Source organism: Phaenicophaeus curvirostris, chromosome 6 (genome assembly GCF_032191515.1).
Source record: "Phaenicophaeus curvirostris isolate KB17595 chromosome 6, BPBGC_Pcur_1.0, whole genome shotgun sequence".
Lineage (NCBI taxonomy): Eukaryota > Metazoa > Chordata > Aves > Cuculiformes > Cuculidae > Phaenicophaeus > Phaenicophaeus curvirostris.
In genome coordinates, this window is record NC_091397.1 from 690,381 (window position 1) to 714,544 (window position 24,164).

At 54.4% G+C, this 24,164-nt stretch overlaps 2 protein-coding genes across 3 annotated transcripts in view; one reads left to right on the top strand and one right to left on the bottom strand.

Moving 5' to 3' along the window:
* DHX30 (DExH-box helicase 30) overlaps window positions 1-2,999 on the bottom strand; it is a 36,759-nt gene extending 33,760 nt beyond the window's left edge. Inside the window, exon 1 of the mRNA XM_069859140.1 lies at window positions 2,954-2,999. Within this exon, the coding sequence (XP_069715241.1) occupies window positions 2,954-2,984 (31 nt within the window). The 5' untranslated portion in view covers window positions 2,985-2,999. The remainder of the gene's footprint in view (window positions 1-2,953) is intronic.
* An 8,222-nt stretch (window positions 3,000-11,221) lies between these two features.
* The window catches only part of SMARCC1 (SWI/SNF related BAF chromatin remodeling complex subunit C1), a 63,698-nt gene continuing 50,755 nt past the window's right edge, over window positions 11,222-24,164 (top strand). For both annotated transcript variants that reach the window (XM_069859145.1, XM_069859146.1), the window contains exons 1-6: window positions 11,222-11,399; window positions 17,581-17,700; window positions 19,886-19,971; window positions 21,028-21,109; window positions 21,533-21,625; window positions 22,420-22,489. In XM_069859145.1, the coding sequence (XP_069715246.1) occupies window positions 11,229-11,399; window positions 17,581-17,700; window positions 19,886-19,971; window positions 21,028-21,109; window positions 21,533-21,625; window positions 22,420-22,489 (622 nt within the window). In that variant the 5' untranslated portion in view covers window positions 11,222-11,228. The remainder of the gene's footprint in view (window positions 11,400-17,580; window positions 17,701-19,885; window positions 19,972-21,027; window positions 21,110-21,532; window positions 21,626-22,419; window positions 22,490-24,164) is intronic.

Consider the following 24,164-nt stretch of genomic DNA (forward strand, 5'->3'; position numbering starts at 1 on the left):
TCCAGGGCTCTCCAGCATCCGAGATTAACACTAAAACCGTAGCAAGAAAGGCCCTCCCGGCCTGCACGGAGCTCCCACATCGAGCCCGTTCCTCTGCAACAAATGATTCCGCGCAAACGGTTTCATGTCTGGAGCAGAAACTTCTCCACGCTGTGGAAATTCAAACACTGCAGGAGTATTTATTATCATTTTTTTAAATCCAGGATGATTTTTCTAAGCAATTAATCCCTACAATGTGTATCACCCCGGCCACAGCCCCATCCAGGGGCTTCTTTAAATGTTTTTACGTCACAAACATCCTCACCGAGTGACCATTTTCGCACGTAAACCGAAAACTCACGTGAATGGTTGTTTGAGATGATGAAAAGCAGAGGTTTTGGTTGGTTTGGAGTGGATTGGTTTAGTTTTAAGTCACAAAACCTTCGACAAGGCCCAAAAGGGTGAAGCAATAGAAGCTTTTCAGAGCAGGCTGCACTAACGGTTACGTTCGGAAATAAATGTGAGGCAGTTTGGAGACAAAAACTTCACTAAGGACTGGAAATAACAGGTAAATATTAATAAATCCTTATGGGAAGCTGCATCTACTGCAAAACTGCTCCACACGATGGAGCCGCGGGTGTATCTGCATCTTCTCAAGACCCAGACAGGATAATAAGTTGTCCAGAAGTGAAGGGAAAACCAATAATCAGTTACGGAGCCGGTTTTGAGTCGTGAGCATCAGAGAAGGATCACAACAGGGAACAAGAGCCCTAAGGAGATGAAAAGCAAGGCTGGAAAGCACAGTGATGGAAAGCAAAACAAACAAAAGGAAACAAAGAAATAAAGTAGAAAGCTGGGGAAAATCTTGGAGAGCCAGAGCCAGTGGGATGGAGGGATCTGAGGGAAGAGGCTGCAAGCCAGAGCGTCAGGTCTCCAGAAGGTCTCCTCGGAGCCTTCTCTTCTCCTGAACATCCCAACTCTCTCAGCCTGTCCTCGTACGGGAGGTTCTCCAGCCCTCACATCATCCTTGGAGCCTCCTCTGGCCCCGTTCCAACAGCTCCATCTCCTCCTCCTGCTGAGGATTCCAGAGCTGGCCACAACCCTCCAGCTGAGGTCTCCCCGAGAGGAGCAGAGGGGACAATCCCCTCCCTCGCTGCTGCCCACGTTCTTTGGATGCAGCCTAGGATACAGTCCTGGGTTGTATCATTAATAATAATTATCATAATAAAGTCATTAATGAGCCACCTGATATTAAAGATTCGATTTTTCCCTGGTGTGCAATGTTCCAGCACCTGGAATCCCAGACCCAGCCTGGCCAGGACAATCCACTCGCTCTCACACGAGAAGTTCTTTCCCTCTCCCTCAGATTCCAACCCGGGTCAGGCTGGTTCCCAGATGAGAGGGGGGTTTATTCCAGACTGAAATCGTAATAAACACCTTGTGCTCATAAAGCACGCTAGGAATTGTCGTTTTAAACCCAGCAGCCACAGGGCTGGTGACTCACTGGTGCGGAAACGTTGCGAGTGTGGCTGGAAAACTGTTGTGTTCCCCGAGTGCTAAAGCAGAAATAAGACTGCCCAAGACAGCAGGCAGGGAATTACCACACCAGCCACAGCTGAAATGTTTGATTCCATTCTAAGCATCTTATTTAAATCCCAAAAACAGTGGTCAGAAAATAAAAAGAGAGGAAAACACAAACCAAACAGCTTGACACCAAGCTGAGTGGGGCAGCTGCCACAGGGGAAGGATGAGATGTCATCCAGAGGGACCTGGCCAGGCTGGAGCAGTGGGCTGGGAGACCCTCAACCAGGCCAAGGGAAGGTCCTACCCCTGGGTCGGGGCAACCCCCGGGTTCAATCCAGGCTGGGGGTGATGGGCTGGAGAGCAGCCCTGAGGAGAAGGACTCGGGGGGCTGGGGGGGAGAAGCTCCATGTGAGCTCAACATGAAACCCCCCGTGTCCTGGGCTGCAGCCAGAGCAGCGTGGGCAGCAGGGAGGGAGGGGATTGTCCCCTCTGCTCCTCTCGGGGAGACCTCAGCTGGAGGGTTGGGGCCAGCTCTGGAATCCTCAGCAGGAGAAGGAGATGGAGCTGTTGGAACGGGGCCAGAGGAGGCTCCAAGGATGATGCGAGGGCTGGAGAACCTCCCGTACGAGGACAGGCTGAGAGAGTTGGGATGTTCAGGAGAGAATGCTCCAAGGAGACCTTAGAGGGACCTTCCAGACCCTGAAGGGGCTCCAAGGAAGCTGGGCAGCTTGATCTAGTGGGAGGTGTCCCTGCCCATCGCAGGGGTTGGAACTGGATGAACATTAAGGTCCCTTCCAACCCAACCCATTCTATGATTCTATGATCACTGGAATTTCTTAAGAAAAGGCATGATGGAAAGAAAGGGGTTTGCAAAGCAATGACAGGCAAAAAGGACATGATGACAGCTGAGAGATACTCCAAGTACACAAACGCTCAGGAGAAAGCACTTACTGATGGGAAAAAAGGACGCAGGGTAAAACTAAAGAGTGAAAAAACCCTTTGCTTTATGGTAAAGAGCAAACAAGCCTGCATTGCCATCTATCCAATAACCCAACAGGTCTTCTCCCTCCTTCCAAATCCCATCGTTTCCCTGAAATACTGCGTTGCTGTAGCCAAGCTTACGCTCAAAACCAAACTAAGGTGTCACACGTGAGTTTTGCACGCTGGGTCCCTGCAGAAAGGAGCGTTTCCAACACGGAAACCTCCATCCCGTATCACAAAGCTACTTCGAGAGCAGGTGTGGGCACCTCAGCTTCCCTTCGGGTCCTTCCAGCAGCGAGAAGGACTCTGGCAGGGATGCTCGTGGAATAAACCTCTTATTCAGCCAGCTCTGAGAGGGGCAGTGCTGTTCCTTGCAAGTTAATTAATTATCTTCATCAATCTGCTATGGTATTAGATCTCAGACCAAAGGAAATATAGGAATAAACCGAGGATGGCGTCAGGTCCTTACCTTTGAGGGAATTCAGCGAGAACATCTCCATCACAGCGAAATGGGTGGGTTCCTGAGGAAGCAGAGTAGCAAAAAGAAACAGAATTAGTCCGGCCTTGGGGATAGAGTGAAATCGCTGAGGTTGGAAAAGACCTCAGACCTCACAAAGTCCAACCATCAGCCCAACCCCATTATTAAACCACGTTCCCAGCTGCCGCAGCCACACACTTTTTGAACCCCTCCAAGGGATGGAGACTCCACCTCTGCCCTGGGCAGCTCTTTCCATCGAGAAACGGTTCCTAAAATCCAGTCGAAACCTCCACTGGTGCAACTTGAGGCTATTTCCTCTCATCCTATCGAGATGACGTGTCCCACATCTCTCAAACCAGCTGGTTTTTAGCACCCAGCAAAGCTGAGCTGCCTCAGAAAATCCCACCTCGGTGTCACCTTCTACTAGTTCCACCTGACTCTCTGCTCCCTGCTGTCCCCTCACGCCCGGCTGCGCTGCACCCAGAGGAGGAGCCACCTCCTCCATCAGTGGTTTGGATCTTCTGGAAGTGCTCTGGCTCTGCATTAAGATTAGTTTGGGGTTGTTCAGCCTGGAGAAGAGAAGGCTCCAGGGAGACCTTAGAGCAGCTTCCAGGATTGAAAGGGGCTCCAAGAAAGCTGGGGAAGGGCTCTGGATCTGGGATCGGATGAGGGGAAGGGTTTGAAGCTGAAAGAGGGGAGACGGAGATGAGATCTCAGGAAGAAATGTTCTCCTGGGAGGGTGGGGAGGCCCTGGAACAGGTTGACTAGAGATCATGTGGCTGCCCCATCCCTGGAGGTGTTGAAGGCCACGTTGGATGGAGCTTGGAGCCCCTGATCCAGTGGGAGGTGTCCCTGCCCATCCCAGGGGTGGAACTGGATGGGTTTTGAGGTCCCTTCTGACCCAACCCATTCCACAATTCTATAATTCTATGGTTTTTAAGTCCAAACACCAAAGGGAGGCAGAGCTTTGCCACAATTACCCTTCATAAAGCAAAACAAGAGAAGGAATAAATGGTAGTTTTGATAGAATTCTTTGCTCGAATAACTTGTTATTAAAATATTTTTCCTTCAAATAAGAAAAAAACCCAAATCAGTTGTGTCTGGGGGGCTTTATAGGTTGTACCAAACACTAAACACACTTGAGGCACTGGGGATAAGAGGGTAACAAGGTGTTTCAAACAAACTTGGATCTGACAGGCTCACAGACCCAACGCTAACATTAACTATTCACATTACTCGTTACTGCAGCGCACGCAATTAACATCCTATGATTATTATGCTTCTTAATTATTCACTTCTGCTTTCAGTTTCACTAAAGACAAAATTCACTTGGGCAAATAAGTTTGTTTTGAGGACGGAACTGAGGACACGAGACCTCGTTCAGCAAGTTGCCTCGGAAAACCGCGGCTGCTGGCGCTGACGAGCCTCCACTTTGTCTTCTCAACGAGTAAATAAATGAAAACACAAGGATTTGACTTGTTTAAAAATGGAAATAAAACGTACATGCTGTAGTACTCAGCAAGACTGGCAGAGGAAAACATCCCTGGAATAATGAACTTGTGGTGCTGAACCAAGTTAAAGAAGAGTTTTGTGGCAGTTGAGCAAGATTCCTGAGGCTGAAGGAGAGAAGAGAAGGAGGAGAGAAGTCTGGGGAGGAATGAAAACGGGGAGGGCGAAGACAGACCACGTCCAGCCTGGAGCCCCCTGAACGCAGAAACCACCCCGACCCGGGCACCAACCACCCAACACGGGTATTTATAGAGTCACGGAATAGGCTGGGTTGGAAGGGACCTCAAAGATCACCCAGTTCCAACTCCAAGCTCCATCCAACGTGGCCTTCAACACCTCCAGGGATGGGGCAGCCACAGCTTCTCCTCTTCCAGCTCCTCCCCACCCTCACGGGGAAGAAATTCCTCCTCCTGTCCAGTCTAACTCTGCCCCTCTCCAGTTTGTCCCCATTGCCCCTCGTCCCATCCCCACAAGCCTTTGGGAACAGCCCCTCCCCAGCTCTCCTGGAGCCCCTTCAGGTTCAGGAAGCTGCTCTAAGGTCTCCTCGGAGCCTTCTCTTCTCCAGGCTGAACAAGCCCAACTCTGATAAATTACATCAGCACAATATCGCTCTGACACCTAAATAAAGTCCATCAACAAATCAAAGTCATTGCAACATTCCCTGTCACACTCCTGGTTGCCTCCAATGTATTTGTAAATCACAGAGATGTCAGCTGCATCTTTCTCCTGAATTTTTGAGCGTGATAAAAACAGAAGAGCTGTTTGCTGGCAGGCAGACCAAACATGTTCGAGAGGATACAGGGAATCATAGAATCACTAGGTTGGAAAGACCTCTTCGACCACCAAGTCCAACCATCCCCATCAATCACTGACCCGTGTCCCTCAGCACCTCGGCCACCCGGCCCTTCAACCCCTCCAGGGAAGGGGACTCAACCCCCTCCGTGGGCAGCCTCCAACAGGGACCAATCACCCTTTCCGTGAAGAAGTTCTTCCTGATGTCCAGCCTGGTGGAGCTCGAGGCCATTCCCTCTCGTCCTGTCCCCTGTCCCTTGGGAGAAGAGCCCAGCTCCCTCCTCTCCACAACCTCCTCTCAGGGAGTTGCAGAGAGCAATGAGGTCTCCCCTCAGCCTCCTCTCCTTCAGGCTGAACCCCTCCAGGTCCCTCATGGCCAAATCAGAGAAAGAAGCCTTGGACAGATAAATTTAGGTTTAAGGTAAAGGGCGTCAAGAGATGAGCCCCTGCGGCAGATCAGATCCAGTAGACCTCAACACAGAGGACCCTGGGAACCAGTTTTAGCTCAGCCAGAAACCTTGTTGAAGGATTTTGTGGCTGAAGAACCTGATACCAAAAAAAAAAAAAGGTGTCCAGCTATGGCAGCTGCTTCACCATTATGGAAACGAAGGAGACATCATCGAGGACACACTGGAGGACTCAAAGCACACCACGATGGGCTCTCATGGCAGGAAAGAAGAGGTTCAGATGGGACATTAGGGAAGATGTCATCACCAAACAGGTTCTCAAGCACTGGAAGAGCTGCCCGGGGAGGTGGCGGAGACCCCATCCTTGGAGGTATTTAAAAGATGGGGAGATGAAGCGCTTGGGGGCGTGATTTAGGAGTGGACAGGTACGGTTGGGCTCGATCTCAGAGGTCTTTTCCAAGCTAATGATTCTATGAAAAGAGAAGTGGGAACACTGGATTGACGCAGAAGTGGAATACGGTGACACAGGACTCGTAGGACAAGGCAACGGTAGGTTCTGAAGGAGAATCAGCCACACACAACGATGTCATCGGACTCCAGAGCACCAGATGCCTCCCAGTTGGTAAAATATGGGAGTCCCAGATGGCAAAAGAGACACTAAAGTATGTTAGAGATGGACTTAATGCCCCTCCTGCCAAGGTAAAGTTCAAAACCAGAAGATGTGGCCCCCGAAACCATCAGATAAAATCTCCAAGGCCTGGAAATTAGGTCTTTGTTGAGTTTCCTTGCTCCACTCGAAAATAGCTACAAGTACGTGTGAGAAACCAGATCCCAAAGAAGGAAGTACCTAAAGATGAGGGGAACACAAGGGACAGGGGACAGGACGAGAGGGAATGGCCTCAAGCTCCACCAGGGGAGGGTCAGCCTGGACAGCAGGATGGAATCTTTCCTGGAAAGGGTGCTTGGTCCCTGTCCGAGGCTGCCCAGGGAGGGGGTTGAGTCCCCTTCCCTGGAGGGGTTTAAGGGCCGGGTGGCCGAGGTGCTGAGGGACACGGGTCAGTGATTGATGGGGATGGTTGGACTCCGTGATCTGGTGGGTCTCTTCCAACCTGGTGATTCTGTGAGTCTATGATCTTGTGTTGAGGGAGCGTTGCCCTTCCCAGGAGCCGTGGATCTTGACTGATCCCATGGACACGTCCTTCTGAAGCTCTTTCTGGGTGGCCTTTCATGCCCCGAGTGCTTCAGCTGTTTTAATGAGTAGAATCACAGAATCACCAGGTTGGAAAAGACCCACCAGATCATCGATGGCCACTAACGTGCTGGAGAGAGGACGGGGGGTTGGAGGCTTTGGGAAACCCACCCCTCGCGGCACCAAGCGCTGGGGACTGACCAGACAGCCCCGAGCTGGGGTCCCGGTGGCCACGGGAGGATCCCGGAGCCCCTGGGGCCAAGAGAGCGAGGTTCGGGAAGGCAGAAACGGCACCAAACCGGGAACGGGTTGAAGGAGAACAGCCCTGCGGCCGGACGGGCGCCTCCCCCGGGCACCGAGAGGCTCCGAGCATCCCGGGTCCCGGTCCCTCCCGGGGCTCCGAGCATCCCGGCTCCCGGGTCCCTCCCGGGGCTCCGAGCATCCTGGGGCCGGTTCCCAGTTCTCTCCGGGCTCTGAGCATGCCGGGGCCTGTTCCCTCGCCGGTACCGAGCATCCCCAGGCCGGGTCCCTCCCGGGCTCCGAGCATCCCGGCTCCCTCCCGGGGCTCCGAGCATCCCGGCTCCCTCCCGGGGCTCCGAGCATCCCGGCTCCCTCCCGGGGCTCCGAGCATCCTGGGGCCGGCTCCCGGTTCTCTCTGGGCTCTGAGCATGCCGGGGCCGGTTCCCTCCCCGGTACCGAGCATCCCGGGGCCGGGTCCCTCCCGGGCTCCGAGCATCCCGGCTCCCTCTCGGGGCTCCGAGCATCCCGGCTCCCTCCCGGGGCTCCGAGCATCCCGGCTCCCTCCCGGGGCTCCGAGCATCCTGGGGCCGGCTCCCGGTTCTCTCTGGGCTCTGAGCATGCCGGGGCCTGTTCCCTCGCCGGTACCGAGCACCGCGGGTCCCTCCCCGGTACCGAGCATCCCGGGGCCGGGTCCCTCCCGGGACTCCGAGCATCCCGGGGCCGCTTCTCTGCCCGGTAGCGAGCATCCCCGCGGGCCGAGGCTCCCGGTTTCTCCCTCCCAGGCCCCTCCGGGCTCTCCCCGCGGGCCGGGGCGGCCCTGGGCCCGGATCTCCCTCCTCTCCGGTGCGGGCACCGCTCTCCCTGCTCGGCCGCCGCCCCCGGGGGCTCCGCGCCGCCCGGCCCGGGGGCTCCCCCGGCCTCGCCCCCCTCCTCCCGCTCAGCCCCGTCTCCCCGGAGGCCCCGAGCCGTGGCTCGGGCCTCCCCCGAGCGAGGCGAGCGGCGCCGGCCCCGCTCCGCGACACCCACCTCCTCGCTCCAACTCCCGGGCGCCGGGCCGCGCGGCGCGGACTACAACTCCCAGCAGCCCCCGCGGCCGCTTCCGGCACCGCCGCCGCCGCGCGGGCCCCGGATGTGAAGCCGCCCCGTCCAACCACAGGAGAGCGTGGGGAGGGGGCGGGGCTGGTCGCCATGGCAACGGCCGCCGCCTGTAGCCCCATAGAAGGAGCCGGTTCCCGGTTCCCGGAGCTGGGAACAAGCGGGAATGTGGGCAGCAGGACCGGGAGCTGGGGGGGATTCCGCCCTCAACAACCGGCTGGCTGGCAGGGCAGACCCTGAGCCTGATGCTCGGCCCTAAATGACATAGACTCCGAGAATGCTTCGGGCTGGAAGGGACCTCAAAGCTTCTCCACTTCTTCAGAGCTTATTCAGTTCATAGGATCACAGAATACTTTGGGTTGGAAGGGACCTTCAAGATCATCCAGTTCCAACCCCCTGCCATGGGGACACTGCAGGGACACCTCCCACTGGAGCAGGTTCCTTGAGACGTGGCCTTCAACACCTCCAGGGATGGGGCAGCCACAGCTTCTCCTGTTCCAGCTCCTCCCCACCCTCATGGTGAAGAAATTCCTCCTCCTGTCCAGTCAACTCTGCCCCTCTCCAGTTTGTCCCCATTGCCCCTCGTCCCATCCCCACAAGCCTTTGGGAACAGCCCCTCCACAGCTTTCTTGGAGCCCCTTCAGGTTCTAGAAGGTCTCTCTAAGGTCTCCTGGGAGCCTTCTCTTCTCCTGAACATCCCAACTCTCTCAGCCTGTCCTCGTACGGGAGGTTCTCCAGCCCTCGCATCATCCTTGGAGCCTCCTCTGGCCCCGTTCCAACAGCTCCATCTCCTTCTCCTGCTGAGGATTCCAGAGCTGACCCCAACCCTCCAGCTGAGGTCTCCCCGAGAGGAGCAGAGGGGACAATCCCCTCCCTCCCTGCTGCCCACGCTGCTCTGGATGCAGCCCAGGACACGGGGGGTTCACGTTGAGCTCACATGGAGCTTCTCCCCTCCAGCCCCCCGAGTCCTTCTCCTCAGGGCTGCTCTCCAGCCCATCCTCCCCCAGCCTGGATTGAACCCGGGGGTTGCCCCGACCCAGGGGTTGGACCTTCCCTTGGCCTGGTTGAACCTCCTGAGGGTCTCCCAGCCCCACTTCTCCAGCCTGGCCAGGTCCCTCTGGATGACGTCCTCTCTTTCTGGTGTTATCAGCAGAGGTGCCGAGGGGTCAGCACCATCCAAGGTGCACGGCTGCTTTAGGGAAAAGTTGTCCCCCTTACCCATCCTTAAAGCAATAGGGGCACAGCCAGTTGATGTGTCTCTTTTCCGGAATTCCAAATATATCAGGAAAACACATAAAGAAAAAAAAAATTATGGGTTTTTTTTGAGAGTGAAACTTGTTAATTTTGTTCAGTTTCCAGACTGGTAACTCTTTAGATTTCACTAAGCACAAGGCATGAAGCCTTGTTACCTTTTAGATTTCATTTTCATTTCCTGAATTCATCACAACCCAACTCTCATTAAATGAATTAAATGATTGTCTCATATTTTCTTCCAGAGAAGAGCAACAGAGCTGGGGAGGGGCTGGAGAACAAGGGTTAGGAGGAGCAGCTGAGAGAGCTGGGGGGGTTCAGCCTGGAGAAGAGGAGGCTGAGGGGAGACCTCATTGCTCTCTGCAACTCCTGGAGAGGAGGTTGTGGAGAGGAGGGAGCTGGGCTCTTCTCCCAAGGGACAGGGGACAGGACAAGAGGGAACGGCCTCAAGCTCCACCAGGGGAGGGTCAGGCTGGACAGCAGGATGAAATCTTTCCCGGAAAGGGTCATTGGTCCCTGGAACAGGGAGGGGGTTGAGTCCCCTTCCCTGGAGGGGTTTAAGGGCCGGGTGGCCGAGGTGCTGAGGGACACGGGTCAGTGATTGATGGGGATGGTTGGACTCCATGATCCGGTGGGTCTTTAATGAGCCGGCGATCCTGTGATTCCTTGCCGGCCTAACCAGCCCGGGGGCCGCTGTCCGCAGGCCCCGCGGGGCCCTCAGCGGTTCACGAGGCCCCGCGCTGCTCCCCTCCGCAGGCCCCGCAGCAGCTCAGGCCGCGGCGACTGCGCACGCGCAGATCTCAGGGCGGGACTCGCCGTGACCGCGCGGCGCCTTCGCGCATGCGCAGAGCGCGCGAAGGCGCTTCCGGTCGCGGAGGCGCATGCGCAGGTCGCCGCGCGGCACCCGGAGCACGTGACCCGCGCCTTCGCGCCTGCGCGGAGCTCGCCGCGGGGGCCGCTCGAGCGTCTCCTTCGCGCATGCGCCTTCCCGCGACCCCCCCCCCCCCCACCCCCCACTTCTCCCCCACTTCTCAGGGCGCGCGGAGGCTCGGCAGGCGCATGGAATCACTCGCGCATGCGCAGACCTCAGGGAAGGATTGGGAGTACCTGAGCGTTGCCTTTGCGCATGCGCTGAGCAAGCCGGGGCGGTGCGGGGGGCGCGTGCGCATGCGCAGATCTCAGGCGGGAATTCACGGCCCCCGCGCGTTGCCTTTCGCGCATGCGCAGAGCGCGTGGAGGCGCATGCGCAGGCCCTCATGGCGGGGCTAGGCGCGATAACCGAGCGGCGCCTTTGCGCATGCGCAGAGCTTGCGGCGGTTCGGCGCGCAGCCTCAGCGGGGGCCGTTTGAGCGCATGCGCACACCTCAGGGCGGGATTAGGAGCCGTAACTGAGCGGTGGTTTCGCGCATGCGCAGAGCGCGCGGAGGCGCATGCGCAGGCCCTCACGGCGGGGCTAGGCGCGATACCTGAGTGTTGCCTCTGCGCATGCGCAGAGCGCGCGGGCGCTCGGCGCGCGCGGCAGGGGGCGCTCGCGCATGCGCAGAGCGCGCGTGGCGGTCCCAGCGGCGGGGGGGGGGGGGGAGCTGAGCGCGGCAGCACCGGAGCGGGAAGGGGGAAGCCGGTGGGGGAGGGGGGGGGGGTCGGGTCGTCGCCGCTCCCGGTGGCCCCGTGGGTGAACGGAGCCGCCGCCGCCGCCGTGGGAGGGAATGGCCCCCCCCGGAGGGTGCTGTGGGGGCGTGGCTGGTGGCGCATGCGCGGCGCGCGGCGCTGGGCGAGGGCGACAATGGCGGCGGCGCTGGCGGCGGGCGGAGGGGCCGGCGCGGCGGGGGCGGCGGGGGGCGGCGGCGCGGCCCGCAGGAAGGACGGCGGCCCCAGCGGCAAGTTCTGGGAGAGCCCCGAGACCGTGTCCCAGCTGGACTCGGTGCGGGTGTGGCTGGGGAAGCACTACAAGAAGGTGCGGAGCGGCGGCACCCGCGGGACAAAAGGCTCCGGGAGCGCCGGGGGGTGGGGGGGGGACGGCGAGAGGGGAAAGAGGAGCGAGCTGAGGGGGAGCGAGGGGAAAGAGGAGCGAGCCGAGGAGAGGGGAAAGGGAGTGAGGGGAAAGTGGAGTGAAAGAAAACCAGAGTGGTTCAAGGAGGGGGGAAACGGAGTGAGGGGAAAGTGGAGTGAAGGGAAACCGGAGTGACCCAAGGAGAGGAGAAAAAGAGGGGAAAACGGAGTGAAAGGAGAGTGGAGCGACCCAAGGAGAGTGGAAATGGTGTGAGGGGAAAGTGGAGCGAGCCAAGGAGAAGAGAAGTGGAATGAGGGGAAACTGGAGTGAAAGGAGAGAGCCAAGGAGGGGGAAACCGGAGTGAAGGGAAAGCGGAGTAACCCAAGGAGGGTGGAAACAGAGTGAGGGAAAAGCGAGGCGAAAGGAAACTGGAGTGACCCAAGGAGAGGAGAAACGGAGTGAGGGGAAACTGGAGTGAAAGGAGAATGAAGCGACCCAAGGAGAGTGGAAATGGAGTGAGGGGAAAACGGAGTGAAAAGAGAGACCCAAGGAGAGGGAACCGGAGTGAAGGGAAAGCGGAGTAACCCAAGGAGAGGAGAAGCAGAGTGAGGGGAAAGTGGAGTGAAGGGAAAATGGAGCGAGCCAAGGAGAAGAGAAATGGAGTGAGGGGAAAGTGGAGTAACCCAAGGAGAGGAGAAACGGAGTGAGGGGAAAGTGGAGTGAAAGGAGAGACCCAAGGAGGGGGAAACCAGAGTGAAGGGAAAGTGGAGTGACCCAAGGAGAGGAGAAGCAGAGTGAGGGGAAAGTGGAGCAAAGGGAAAATGGAGCGAGCCAAGGAGAGGAGAAACAGAGTGAAGGGAAACTGGAATGAAGGGAGAGACCTAAGCAGGGGAAAGTGGTGTGAAGGGAAAGTGGAGTAACCCAAGGAGGGTGGAAACAGAGTGAGGGGAAAGTGAAGCGAAGGGAAACCGGAGTGACCCAAGGAGAGGAGAAACGGAGTGAGGGGAAAGTGGAGTGAAAGGAGAATGGAGCGACCCAAGGAGGGTGGAAACGGAGTGAGGGGAAGTGGAGTGAGCCAAGGAGAGGAGAAATGGAGTGAGGGGAAAGTGAAGCAAAGGGAAACCAGAGTGACCCAAGGAGAGGAGAAAAAGAGGGGAAAACGGAGTGAAAGAAGAGTGGAGCGACCCAAGGAGAGTGGAAATGGTGTGAGGGGAAACTGGAGTGAAGGGAAACTGGAGTGACCCAAGGAGGGTGGAAACGGAGTGAGGAGAAAGTGAAGGGAAAGTGGAGGGAGCCAAGGAGAGGAGAAATGGAGTGAGGGGAAACTGGAGTGTAGGGAAACCAGAGCGGCCCAAGGAGGGTGGAAATGGAGTGAGGGGAAAGCGGAGTGAAGGGAAAATGGAGCGACCCAAGGAGAGGAGAAACAGAGTGAGGGGAAAGTGAAGCAAAGGGAAACCAGAGTGACCCAAGGAGAGAAGAAGTGGAGTGAGGGGAAACTGGAGTGAAAGGAGAGACCCAGGGAGGGGGAAGCAGAGTGAAGGGGAACTGGAGTGAAAGGAGGGTGGAGTGACCCAAGGAGGGGGGAACTGGAGCGAAGGGAAGAGGGAGTGACCCAAGAGAGTTGGAAACGGAGTGAGGGGAATGTGGAGCTAGGGGAAAGCGGAGTGACCCAAGGAGAGCGGAATCAGTGCGAGGAGAAACCGGAGTGACCCAAGGAGGGGGGAACTGGAGTGAGGGGAAAGCGGAGCCACCCAAGGAGGGTAGAAACAGAGTGAGGGAAAAGTGGAATGACTCAGGGAGAGGGGAACTGGAGGGAGGGGAAAGCGGAGCAACCCGAGGAGTTGGGAAGCGGAGCAAGGGGAAAGCAGAGCGACCCAAGGAGAGGGGAACTGGAGCCAGGAGAAGGTGGAGCAACCCAAGGAGAGGGGAACCGAAGCAAAGGGAAAGTGGAGTGACCTGGGTTGTGGGGAAACCAGGAGGAGTCAGGTTGAGGGGAGCGTGATCTGGCTGGGGGGAACCGGAGTGATTTGTGCTGGGGTGAAACCGGAGCGTTCTGGTTTGGGGCTGGAGGGGAAACCAGAGCGACTTGAGTTAGAGGGAGCGTGACCCAGGGAGAGTGGAAAGTGGAGCGACGTGTGTTGGGGGGAGCCTGATGTGGGAATCGGGGGAAACCAGAGTGACTCTGGTTGGGGGGAGCCTGACCTGGGGATGGGGGGAAACTGGAGTGACCTGGGTTGGGGGAAACCAGAGCAACCAGGGTTGGGGGGAGCCAGGTTGAGGGGAAACCGGAGCAACCCTGGTTGAGGAGAACCAGGTTGGGGAGAAACTGGAGTGACCTGGGATGGGGGGAATCAATCCGTGGGGAAACCAGAGTGAACCAGGCTGTGGAGAAACCAGAGCGACCCAGCGAAGTGGGACCTTGACCCACGGAGAAGGAGGGGAGGTGGGGAACCAGGAGGTGGAAAGCAGGGTGACCCGAGGAGGGGGCAGCCCATCCCGGGGTGGGGGCTGCTGTGGATCTAGGTCCTGTTTGGAGCCAGCTTCTTCCCAGCCGGCCCCACCGGGATGAGCCGCAGCCGTACGGATCCTGTGCGGGCAAGTCCCGGCTCCTCTTGCCAGGGTTTAGTCAAGTTTCTTCAGGTTTCGCCTCAGCCGCACCCCTGAAATGTCGGGGTGTTAAAAAAGGGGGAGGAAAAGGCCTTTGTGGTGTGCAGAACCTCGTTTCACCGACTCTGGGCAGTCTGGAAGGTCCATGTGTGTTTCTCGGACTGATGGCACCGTTGGGTTTTGGTTGTGTTGTTGCTCGCCGCGTGTTGTCCTGTTCCAAACCCACCTGGCTCGCCCTCTTCTCTGTTTCTTCCTTTTCTCTTCAAGCCGTGTTGCTGTGTGATGGTTTGATAGTTTGTTTTGTTGTCTAAGCCTTGGAGTCACAGTATTGTGGAATGGTTTGAGTTGGAAGGGACCTCAAAGCCCTTCCAGTTCCACCCCTTGCCATGGGCAGGGACACCTCCCACTGGATCAGGGGCTCCAAGCCCCATCCAACGTGGCCTTCAACACCTCCAGGGATGGGGCAGCCACCCCTGCTCTGGGCAACCTGTTCCAGGGCCTCCCCGCCCTCCCAGGAGAACGTTTCCTCCTAAGATCTCCTCTAAGTCTTCCCTCTTTCAGCTTCAAACCGTTTCCCTTGTCCTGTCGCTAATCCAGAGCTCCCCCCCAGCTTTCTTGGAGCCCCTTTCCCTTTGGGAAGCTGCTCTGAGGTCTCCCTGAGCCTTCTCTCCAGGCTGAACAACCCCAACCCTCAGCCTTGTCCTCCTGCAGGAGGTTCTCCAGCCCTCGCATCATCTCTGTGGCCTCTTCTGGACTCGCTCCGAGAGATCCGTGTCCTTCCTGTGCTGAGGCCTCCGGAGCTGCACGCGGGGCTCCAGGTGAGGTCTCACAAGAGACCTGAAATCACCTGAGGTGAACTTCTCAGCAGGAGAAGGAAATTGTAACATAAACCGATATCTTTCGTTTTTCCTTTGTTGTGATTGTCCTTGGTAATTTCTGGAGTCCTGGGAGGGACTTTGGGCAGGAGAGTTGATCTGCTTGAGGGTTAGGAGGTTCTGCAGAGGGACCTGGACAGGCTGGATCCACGGGATGAGACCAACGGGATGAGGTTCCACCAGGCTCAGTGCCAGGTCCTGCGCTTGGGACACAACAACCCTGAGCAGCTCCAGGCTTGGGGAAGTCTGGCTGGAAAGTGCCTGGAGGAGAAGGACCTGGGGGGGTTGGTTGAACAGGAGCCAGCAGGGGCCCAGGGGGCCAAGAAGGCCAAGGGCATCTTGGCTTGGAGCAGAGCCGGCGTGGCCAGCAGAAGCAGGGAAGGGATTGTCCCCCTGGACTCGGAGCTGGTGAGTCAAATCCTGGGGTTAGTTTTGGGTCCCTCACTCCAAGAAAGACCTTGAGGGGCTGGAGAACGTCTGGAGAAGGGAACGGAGCTGGGGAAGGGGCTGGAGAACAAGGGTTGTGAGGAGCAGCTGAGGGATCTGGGGCTGGTTAGCCTGGAGAAGAGGAGGCTGAGGGGAGACCTCATTGCTCTCCGCAGCTCCTGGAGAGGAGGTTATGGAGAGGAGGGAGCTGGGCTCTTCTCCTGAGGAACAAGGGATGGGATGAGAGGAACTGGCCTTGAGTTCCACCAGAGGAGGTTTAGATTGAATGCTGGGGTATGTTCCTTCATGAGAAGGTTTCTCAGGGCCTGGCAGAGGCTGTTTAGGGAGGTGGTGGAATCTCCATCCCTGGAGGTGTTAGAAGATGGAAAGATGAAGTGCTGAGGGGTATGATTTAGTAGTGGACAGGTACGATTGGACTTGATGATCTCAAAGGTCTTCTCCATCCTAGGATTTCTAGGACTCTGTGAGACAGGCCCTTCCCAGGAGGTACAGGGGGCCGTGTCCATCAGGAACGTGTCTTGGGGAGGTTCTGGTACCTTGATAAGGGTCCTTGTAGAGGTGGAGTGGACACCAGAGGGGCTGTTAATGACACCAAACTCAATGACAGAAAACACTGTTCATTCCAAGCTTTCTCCTGCTGCCCCCTTTGGTGTGAATGACACGTGGAAGTGAATTTTCATAGAGATGTTAAGGTTGGAAAAGACCTCTAAGCTTGTCCAGTCCAACCATCAGCCCAACCCCACCATTCCTACTAAACAATCTCCTGAAGCACCACCTCTACGTGGTTTTTGAACCCCTCCAGGGATGGAGACGCCCCCACTTGCGTCGTTTCTCTGCCGTGAGAATCGTAGGAGGTCGCCCACGGCTTCCCCGGCCTCGGGCTGCGTTGAAGGTGTCCGATCCTGTCTTCCCTGTGGGTTGGGAACAGGTTGGAGCTGTGGTTTTCAAGGCTTGGAGGTTCTGAGTGGCTTTCGCAGCGCTTGGGTTGCTTTGCTCTGGTGTTTTGAGGGTGTCCAATGTAAGTTAGAAACTTGGAGTTGGGCAGTAACCTGGACAATTCCCTCTTAACTGGGTTCATGCTCAGAGATCTCAAATAGTCCGTGGTGTTTTGGTGGTTCCTCTGATGTTAAGCAACCAATTGCTTGTATTAGAGTCGTAGACTTATTAAGGTTGGAAGAGACCTCTTGGCTCGTCCAGTCCAACCGTCACCCCAACCCTGCTGTGTCTCCTAAACCGCGTCCCCAAGTGCCACATCTACATGTTTTTTGAACCTCTCCAGGGATGGAGACTCCACCACTTCATCACTCTTGTCAGTAAAGAAATGTCTTCTGGAGAACCTCCCATAGGAGGCCAGGCTGAGAGAGTTGGGCTTGTTCAGCCTGGAGAAGAGAAGGCTCCCAGGAGACCTTCTAGCGACCTTCCAGAACCTGAAGGGGCTCCAAGAAAGCTGGGGAGGGGCTGTTCCCAAAGGCTTGTGGGGATAGGATGAGGGAAAATGGGGATAAACAGGAGAGGGGCAGAGTTAGGCTCGACTCCCTCAACAAGTCCTGCAGGAACCTCCATCTCCAGGTGCTTGGATGCTGTAGAACTGTCATGGAAAAGTCAGCGTCTTCATGGTGGCTTTTGTTGAGTAGTTCGTGCTTGGGGAAGCTGTGTGAGGTTCTACTGCTGCTTCGTGCCAAGTCTTTAAACCTCTGAGGGCTCCAGGTGTTCTTTTAAGGAGCTTTAGAGGAGTCTGATTTGAGGGAAGAGCAAGGGCCTTGTGGTTCCTAGTGCTCCTCAGATCAGTGACCTTCTGGTGGCTGTCGTCCTCCATACTCTACACGACCAAGTGAAGTTCTGGTCTTACAAAGGCTGGAGAACAAGGGTTAGGAGGAGCGGCTGAGAGAGCTGGGGGGGTTCAGCCTGGAGAAGAGGAGGCTGAGGGGAGACCTCATTGCTCTCTGCAACTCCCTGAGAGGAGGTTGTGGAGAGGAGGGAGCTGGGCTCCTTTCCCATGGGTCAGTGATTGATGGGAGTGGTTGGACTCCATGATCTGGTGGGTCCTTCCCAACCTGGTGATTCTGTGATTCCATGATTCTACCCTATGATTCCCTCTTCCCAGCGATCCTCACATCTGTGCTGTAGAACCTCCAGCTCTCTGGTGGGTCAATAACCGACTCTTCCTGCTTTGTTACTCCTCTCCCAAGCGAGCACGTGTGTGTTTTCTCTTCCAGTACGTTCAAGCAGATGCTCCGACCAACAAGACGCTGGCTGGGCTGGTGGTGCAGCTGCTGCAATTCCAGGAAGATGCCTTCGGAAAACACGTCACCAATCCTGCCTTCACAAAGCTTCCTGTGAGTATCGGGGTTAACCCAACAGCATCTTGCGTTCTTCTTCATCCACTCTCGGTGCTTCCAGGTGGTCGGGAGACACGTGTTCGGTCTAAAGCTTTTATTGTGCACCTAGGAAGGGGTGAGATGATGTTCTCCTCCTCAAAAGTGGATTTTTCGTGAAGTACATCCCATTTTTGATACATTTCTAGTAAAACAATCTATGTAAACCTGTAAACTTTAAGTAAAAACTGGAAATTTAAGTGAGAATTGGAGGTCAAGTCAGGATTGACCTAAATTTTAAGTCAATCTGGGTTGATGAATCCTAACCTGGCAGAGTAACATGAATTTTTCAAAACAAAAAAGTTTCTACTGGGCATTTTCATTGATTAAACATCAAAGTCGCACTGCTGGCCACGCTGAAAAATGTTCTTTAGTACCACTTGGTTACCTTGTCAGTCTGGGACAATTTTCCACTTGCTCGAGGTGTTGGTAGAGACAACATCAGCGTTTTCATGGAATCATGAGGTGGTTTGAGTTGGAAGAGACCTCAGAGATGATCCAGCTCCAGCTCCTGCCATGGGCAGGGACACCTCCCACTGGATCAGGGGCTCCAAGCCCCATCCAACGTGGCCTTCAACACCTCCAGGGATGGGGCAGCCACCACTGCTCTGGGCAACCTAAGTCAGGGCTTCAAGACCCGCATCGTGACGAGGTTCTTCCTAATGTCTCATGTCAATCTTCCCCCTTTGATTTCAAAGCCGTTTCCCCTCATCCTGTCACTCAATTGTGAATCCATACATTTTTTGCCCAGAAGAGGAGGCCTCAAACTTACTTATTGAGTGAATTTCTGCGCGGTAGGAAGGCACCAGGAAGCCGTGCAAGATCGTAGATTCATAGAATTGTTTGGTTGGACCTTTAGATGGAGTCCAACCACACCTGTCTGCTACTAAACCAGATCCCTGAGCGCCTCATCTCCCCATTTTGTCAAGCATCTCCAAGGATGGAGACCTCATCACCTCCCTAAGCATCCTAAGCTCCTGCTGGCCACGCTCTTTCTGGTTCAGCCAAGGTGGCATCGGACTTTTTGGCCACCTGGGCCACTGGTGGCTCATGTTCATCGGTGTTTAAGCAGCAGCTCACAATCTCTTACATTCTCATCACCTCATCTCTCGGTGGTAGTGAGAAGCTTTTGAGATAGGAGGTGAACATCACGGTGCTTTATTTTGCAGTGCAGATCATAAAACTACCTGCCTTCAACATGCTGATCAGCTCTTGGACTGCTCTCGAGTCTTAAATCAATTTGTCTTATCTTAATGATGGGTAATAAAGATTTCAGTGGTGTCGTAAACATCTTAGCCCTATATTTAACTCTTGTTCCTGCCTGGAAGGTCTAGTCTCATCAAATTTGCTCAGCTTGAGCTTCCAGCAGGTGGATCTCTGCTCTTCGTAACTTCTGACCAGAGACAGCTCGTTTGTACGTCTTCCGTTCTATTGGTTTTATGAGAAATGTGGATGTTTAGAGGTTAGTGTTTGCTTCCAACGTGGAATTCCAGGTGCTGTTTCAGGCTCTTAAGGGGATCACCAAGTCTTCTTGTGCACTTGGAGATCATAGAATCATAGATGCCCCATCCCTGGAAGTGTTGAAGGCCAGGTTGGATGGGGCTTGGAGCCCCTGAGCCAGTGGGAGGTGTCCCTGCCCATCCCAGGGGGTTGGAACTGGATGATCTTTAAGGTCCCTCCAACCCAAACTATTCTATGATTCTGTGATTCGGGATTTCCTACTCATCATAGAATGGTTTGGGTTGGAAGGGACCTCAAAGCCTGTCCAGTTCTACGACCGAGAGCCAAGATTTTGGGTGTAACCTACTGTGAAATGGGTGTTTGAGGAGCTATTTAGATTTCTGTTTTGCAGCTATACAAGGATTTTTTTGGAAGCTGCTCACATAAAAAAGGACTTTGAGCTTTCAGAGCTTTCAGATCAATCAGGTTCTGCGAGCAAGTGAAGAATTGTCCTTAAACTAAATGCATTTCATCTCAAAACGCCCCTAAAGGAGAACGCAGAACTCCAGAAGTGATTAATCTGAAAATAAAACTCTGCGTTTGATCAGTTAGATGTTTAAATCTCGTTTAGCAAGTATGAATTCATGTAAAATAAGAAGATAAAAGACAATTCTGCTCGGTTTTCACTCTTCTTTCTTGCTTCCAGGCCAAGTGCTTCATGGATTTCAAAGCTGGAGGAACATTATGTCACATTCTCGGTGCTGCTTACAAATATAAGAACGAACAGGGCTGGTGAGTCTTCCTTTTTGCTTTGGAGACCTTTTGCATGTAATTAAAGACACCAAATGCCGATGCAAACTACTTCACTACTTCCTGAAGAGCTGGGGAGATGAAGGAGTTGGAGATGGGAAGAGGATTTTCTTTTGCTGATAGTGACTTTTTGAAGACACCCCCCCTTGCGCTTGGATTCTAAATTTAAAGAGAAGTTGACCAGGTTTAGCGTCTTGAGCCTGTAGGTTGGGAGGTAACGATGAGCTCGAGGGTTACGTGCTATAGAATTATAGAATCATGAGGTTGGAAGAGACTCACCAGACCATCGAGTCCATATAAGACTGAGAAAATTAATCAGGGATGTCGAATTGCTGCTTCCCAGCTCTAAGATGTCCTGTGCGAACCTCTGGAGATTCAACCAGGCCAAGGGAAGGTCCTACCTCTGGGTCAGGGCAATCCACGGTTTCAGTCCAGGCTGGGGGATGATGGGCTGGAGAGCAGCCCTGAGGAGAAGGACTCGGGGGGCTGGGGGGGAGAAGCTCAACAGGAGCCGACAACGTGTGCTCCCAGCACTGGAATTCCAGTTCAAGAATCCTCATCAGAAGAAGGAGATGGAGCTGTTGGAACGGGTCCAGAAGAGGCTCCAAGGATGATGCGAGGGCTGGAGAACCTCCCATGCAAGGACAGGCTGAGAGTTGGGGAAGAGAGGGCTCCAAGGAGACCTTAGAGCAGTTTCTGGTGCCTGATGATGATCATGAGCTGCTTACGTGGCTTATGAGCTCCCTACGTGCTGTGGGTGGGTGGCAAGGACTTTAGAAGATCTCAGGCTGTGTGGATGGTGCAACTAGAAATAAGAGAAGCGGGAGAGCTCGTTCATGACTTTTCTCAACTAGTTGTTGAGGTCCACCCTACGTTTGGGTTGCGTTGGGTTGATTTGGTTCATTATGAGTTTTCTCACCAAGTGACACAAAACCAGTTGTGATTGTGCTTGAGATGTTCTTAGGAATGTGGAAGAATTCTTCCCTGTTGACCAGACAAGAGTTGAATTTAGTATTTTTGAATCGTTTTCCTCAACAGGCGGAGGTTTGACCTGCAGAATCCATCCCGAATGGATCGAAACGTGGAGATGTTCATGAACATCGAGAAAACACTAGTGCAGGCAAGAAACTCACATCCAAAACTCTCTTTTCATACGCTTGGGCTCTTTCTGACCCACTGAAGTCCTCTCCTGGGCTTCTCTAGGAGTATTTCACCCTTCCCTCGCCCTCCCACCTATTTTAGTCCCAATTCTGTGTTACTGCTTGAAAACAGCAAATTCTTTTCACTGATATTGCGTGGATTATCTGGCCAGGCTGGAGAAGTGGGGCTGGAGGGACCTCAGGAGGTTCGACAAGGTCAAGGTCCTACCCCTGGTTTGGGGCAATCCCCGGTTTCAATCCAGGCTGGGGGAGGATGGGATGGAGGGTGATCTTAATAGGATCTCCTGATCTTAATAGGATCTCCTGATCTTAATAAGAAGGATTTGATTTATGTCACAGGTGACCGACTAATTTCTTCTTCAACTTCTTTTTCTCTCCACTAGAACAATTGCCTGAGCAGACCGACCATCTACCTCATTCCAGATATAGAGCTGAAGTTGGCTAATAAATTGAAAGACATCGTCAAACGCCACCAGGTAACTTAAATCGTCCCTCAAGCACTTTGTTGGTTGTAAGATGAGGTCTCTTCACCTGCCGTAGAATCAGAGAGTAGTTTGGGTTGGAAGGAACCTTAAGGATCATCCAGATCCAACCTCCTGCCATGGGCAGGGACACCTCCCACTGGATCAGGTTGCTCAAGCCTGATCCCTGGAGGTGTTGAAGGCCACGTTGGTTGTGGCTTTGAGCCCCTGATCCAGAGGGAGGTGTCCCTGCCCATCGCAGGGGTTGGAACTGGATGGGCTCCAAGGTCCCTTCCAACCCAAACCATTCCATGATTCTATGATTTAGGAGGCTTTTCTTTGAAGTAACGGATGTTTCTTCTTCCTCTTAACTCAAAACCTTTCTTGAATATGAAGGATGTTCTACCCAAGGCAGCCATTTCTAGTTGAGTTTCTCATGGACTTTATCTGATGTGAATTGTCAGAATTTGCTTTGGACCAAAATAGATAGTGGCAAAGGTCACAGAATTTTTCCTTTATTCACCACTAGGTTTGTATGAACTGATAGTTGAGCAGCGTAGCGAGAAGTGACTCAGGAGGAGCTCGAGGAGGAAGGGTTTGAGATGAAAAGAGCAGGAGATCACCATACGCTTTGGCACCAGCTTTAAATGCGCATCTGAAGGGCGTCGTTCTTCATATTCGCATTGAATTTAACCTTAAATATTTCTCGGCTTCACGGGATGTGGCTAAAAAGAGGCAACTGAGAAGCTTGGGGTAACGTGTTGAAGGTTTCTCATGTGGTTTCTTCTTTCCTTCCACCTTTCCCTCAGGGAACTGTAACTGAAGACAAATCAAAGGCTACTCACCATGTTTATCCGAGTCCTACCTCAACGGATGATGGTAAAGTTGCTTTCCAGTTTTTAAGTCAAAATAATCTTGTACCTAAAGTCCATTAGCACTTAGTCATGGACACAGAATTTTCCTAGCCAGCTCCTGGAAGCTGGTGGAGAAGGATTTCCAGGATTTACAGCGAGTCCAGAGAAGAGCAACGAAGCTGGGGAGGGGCTGAAGAACAAGGGTTAGGAGGAGCCGCTGAGAGAGCTGGGGGGGTTCAGCCTGGAGAAGAGGAGGCTGAGGGGAGACCTCATTGCTCTCTGCAACTCCCTGAGAGGAGGTTGTGGAGAGGAGGGAGCTGGGCTCTTCTCCCAAGGGCCAGGGGACAGGACGAGAGGGAATGGCCTCAAGCTCCACCAGGGGAGGGTCAGGCTGGACAGCAGGAGAAGATTTATCATGGAAAGGGTGCTTGGTCCCTGTCGGAGGCTGCCCAGGGAGGGGGTTGAGTCCCCTTCCCTGGAGGGGTTTAAGGGCCGGGTGGCCGAGGTGCTGAGGGACACGGGTCAGTGATTGATGGGGATGGTTGGACTCCATGATCCCGTGGGTCTCTTCCAACCTGGTGATTCTGTGATTCTGTGAAGTGAAATCATTGTGTCCACCTTCCAGCTATTTGGTCTGATGTTCACGTTTGAATTGACGGATCCAATACCAAGTAGACCTGAGGCTGTTGGCTTTATTGTTATATTGTCTGCCTCGGTGTGGAATCACAGAATCATTAAGGTTTGAAAAGACCTCTAAGATCAAGTCCAACCATGAGCCCAACCCCACTGGGCCTGCTAAACCACATCCCAAAAAGCCACGGCCACAGGGTTTTTGAACCTCTCCAGGGATGGAGACTCCACCCCTGCCCTGGGCAGCCTCTTCTTCTGCTTGAGAATCCTTTCAAGTAAAAGGGTTTTCCCAATATCCAGTCTGAACCTTCCTTGGTGCAACTTGAGGCTATCTCCTCTCCTCCCATCCCTTGTTCCTTGGGAGAAGAGCCCAGCACCCACCTCTCCACAACCTCCTCTCCAGGAGCTGCAGAGAGCCATGAGGTCTCCCCTCAGCCTCCTCCAGGCTAACCAGCCCCAGGTCTCTCAGCCGCTCCTCCTAACCCTTGTTCTCCAGCCCCTTCCCCAGCTCCGTTCCCTTTTCCAGACGTTCTCCAGCCTCTCAAGGTCTTTCTTTTGTACCTAATTCCACAGAAGTAATTTAACAGCTGTGTCCTTCAGCAAAGAGCTAAATAAAAGCTCTTAATTTTATTATCTTAAGTACGTTTCATGGTCTGGTGGACCTCCATTGAGTCTGAGCTTCACTGACACAGCTTAGCTGTTTCTTCTAGGCCCTGGTGCCTGGTGGCCACTAGATGGAAGTGTTCACTGCTGGTAGGAACCCTCCTGGGTGGTGTGGCCTTTGGTGCTGTCTCTGCTCTGACCACACTGTCCTTAGCCAGAGGTTTGTGTTGGTTTTCAACCCCTTCAGGATCATGGAAAAGGGTTGACCGTGGGTTGGTGAACGTAGAGATGAGCTAGACAGAGCGCTTTTAAGCCCTGATGATGTTGAGATGAGGAATCAGCCATGAATTCAAGCTGTGTAACTTCACAGAGGTTCAAATCCTCAGGGATTCTCTTTTCATCCCGCTCTGGGCATCTTCTGAATTTTTGGGTCGCGTAAGGGAGGTTATTGTGTTCTCAGATATCAA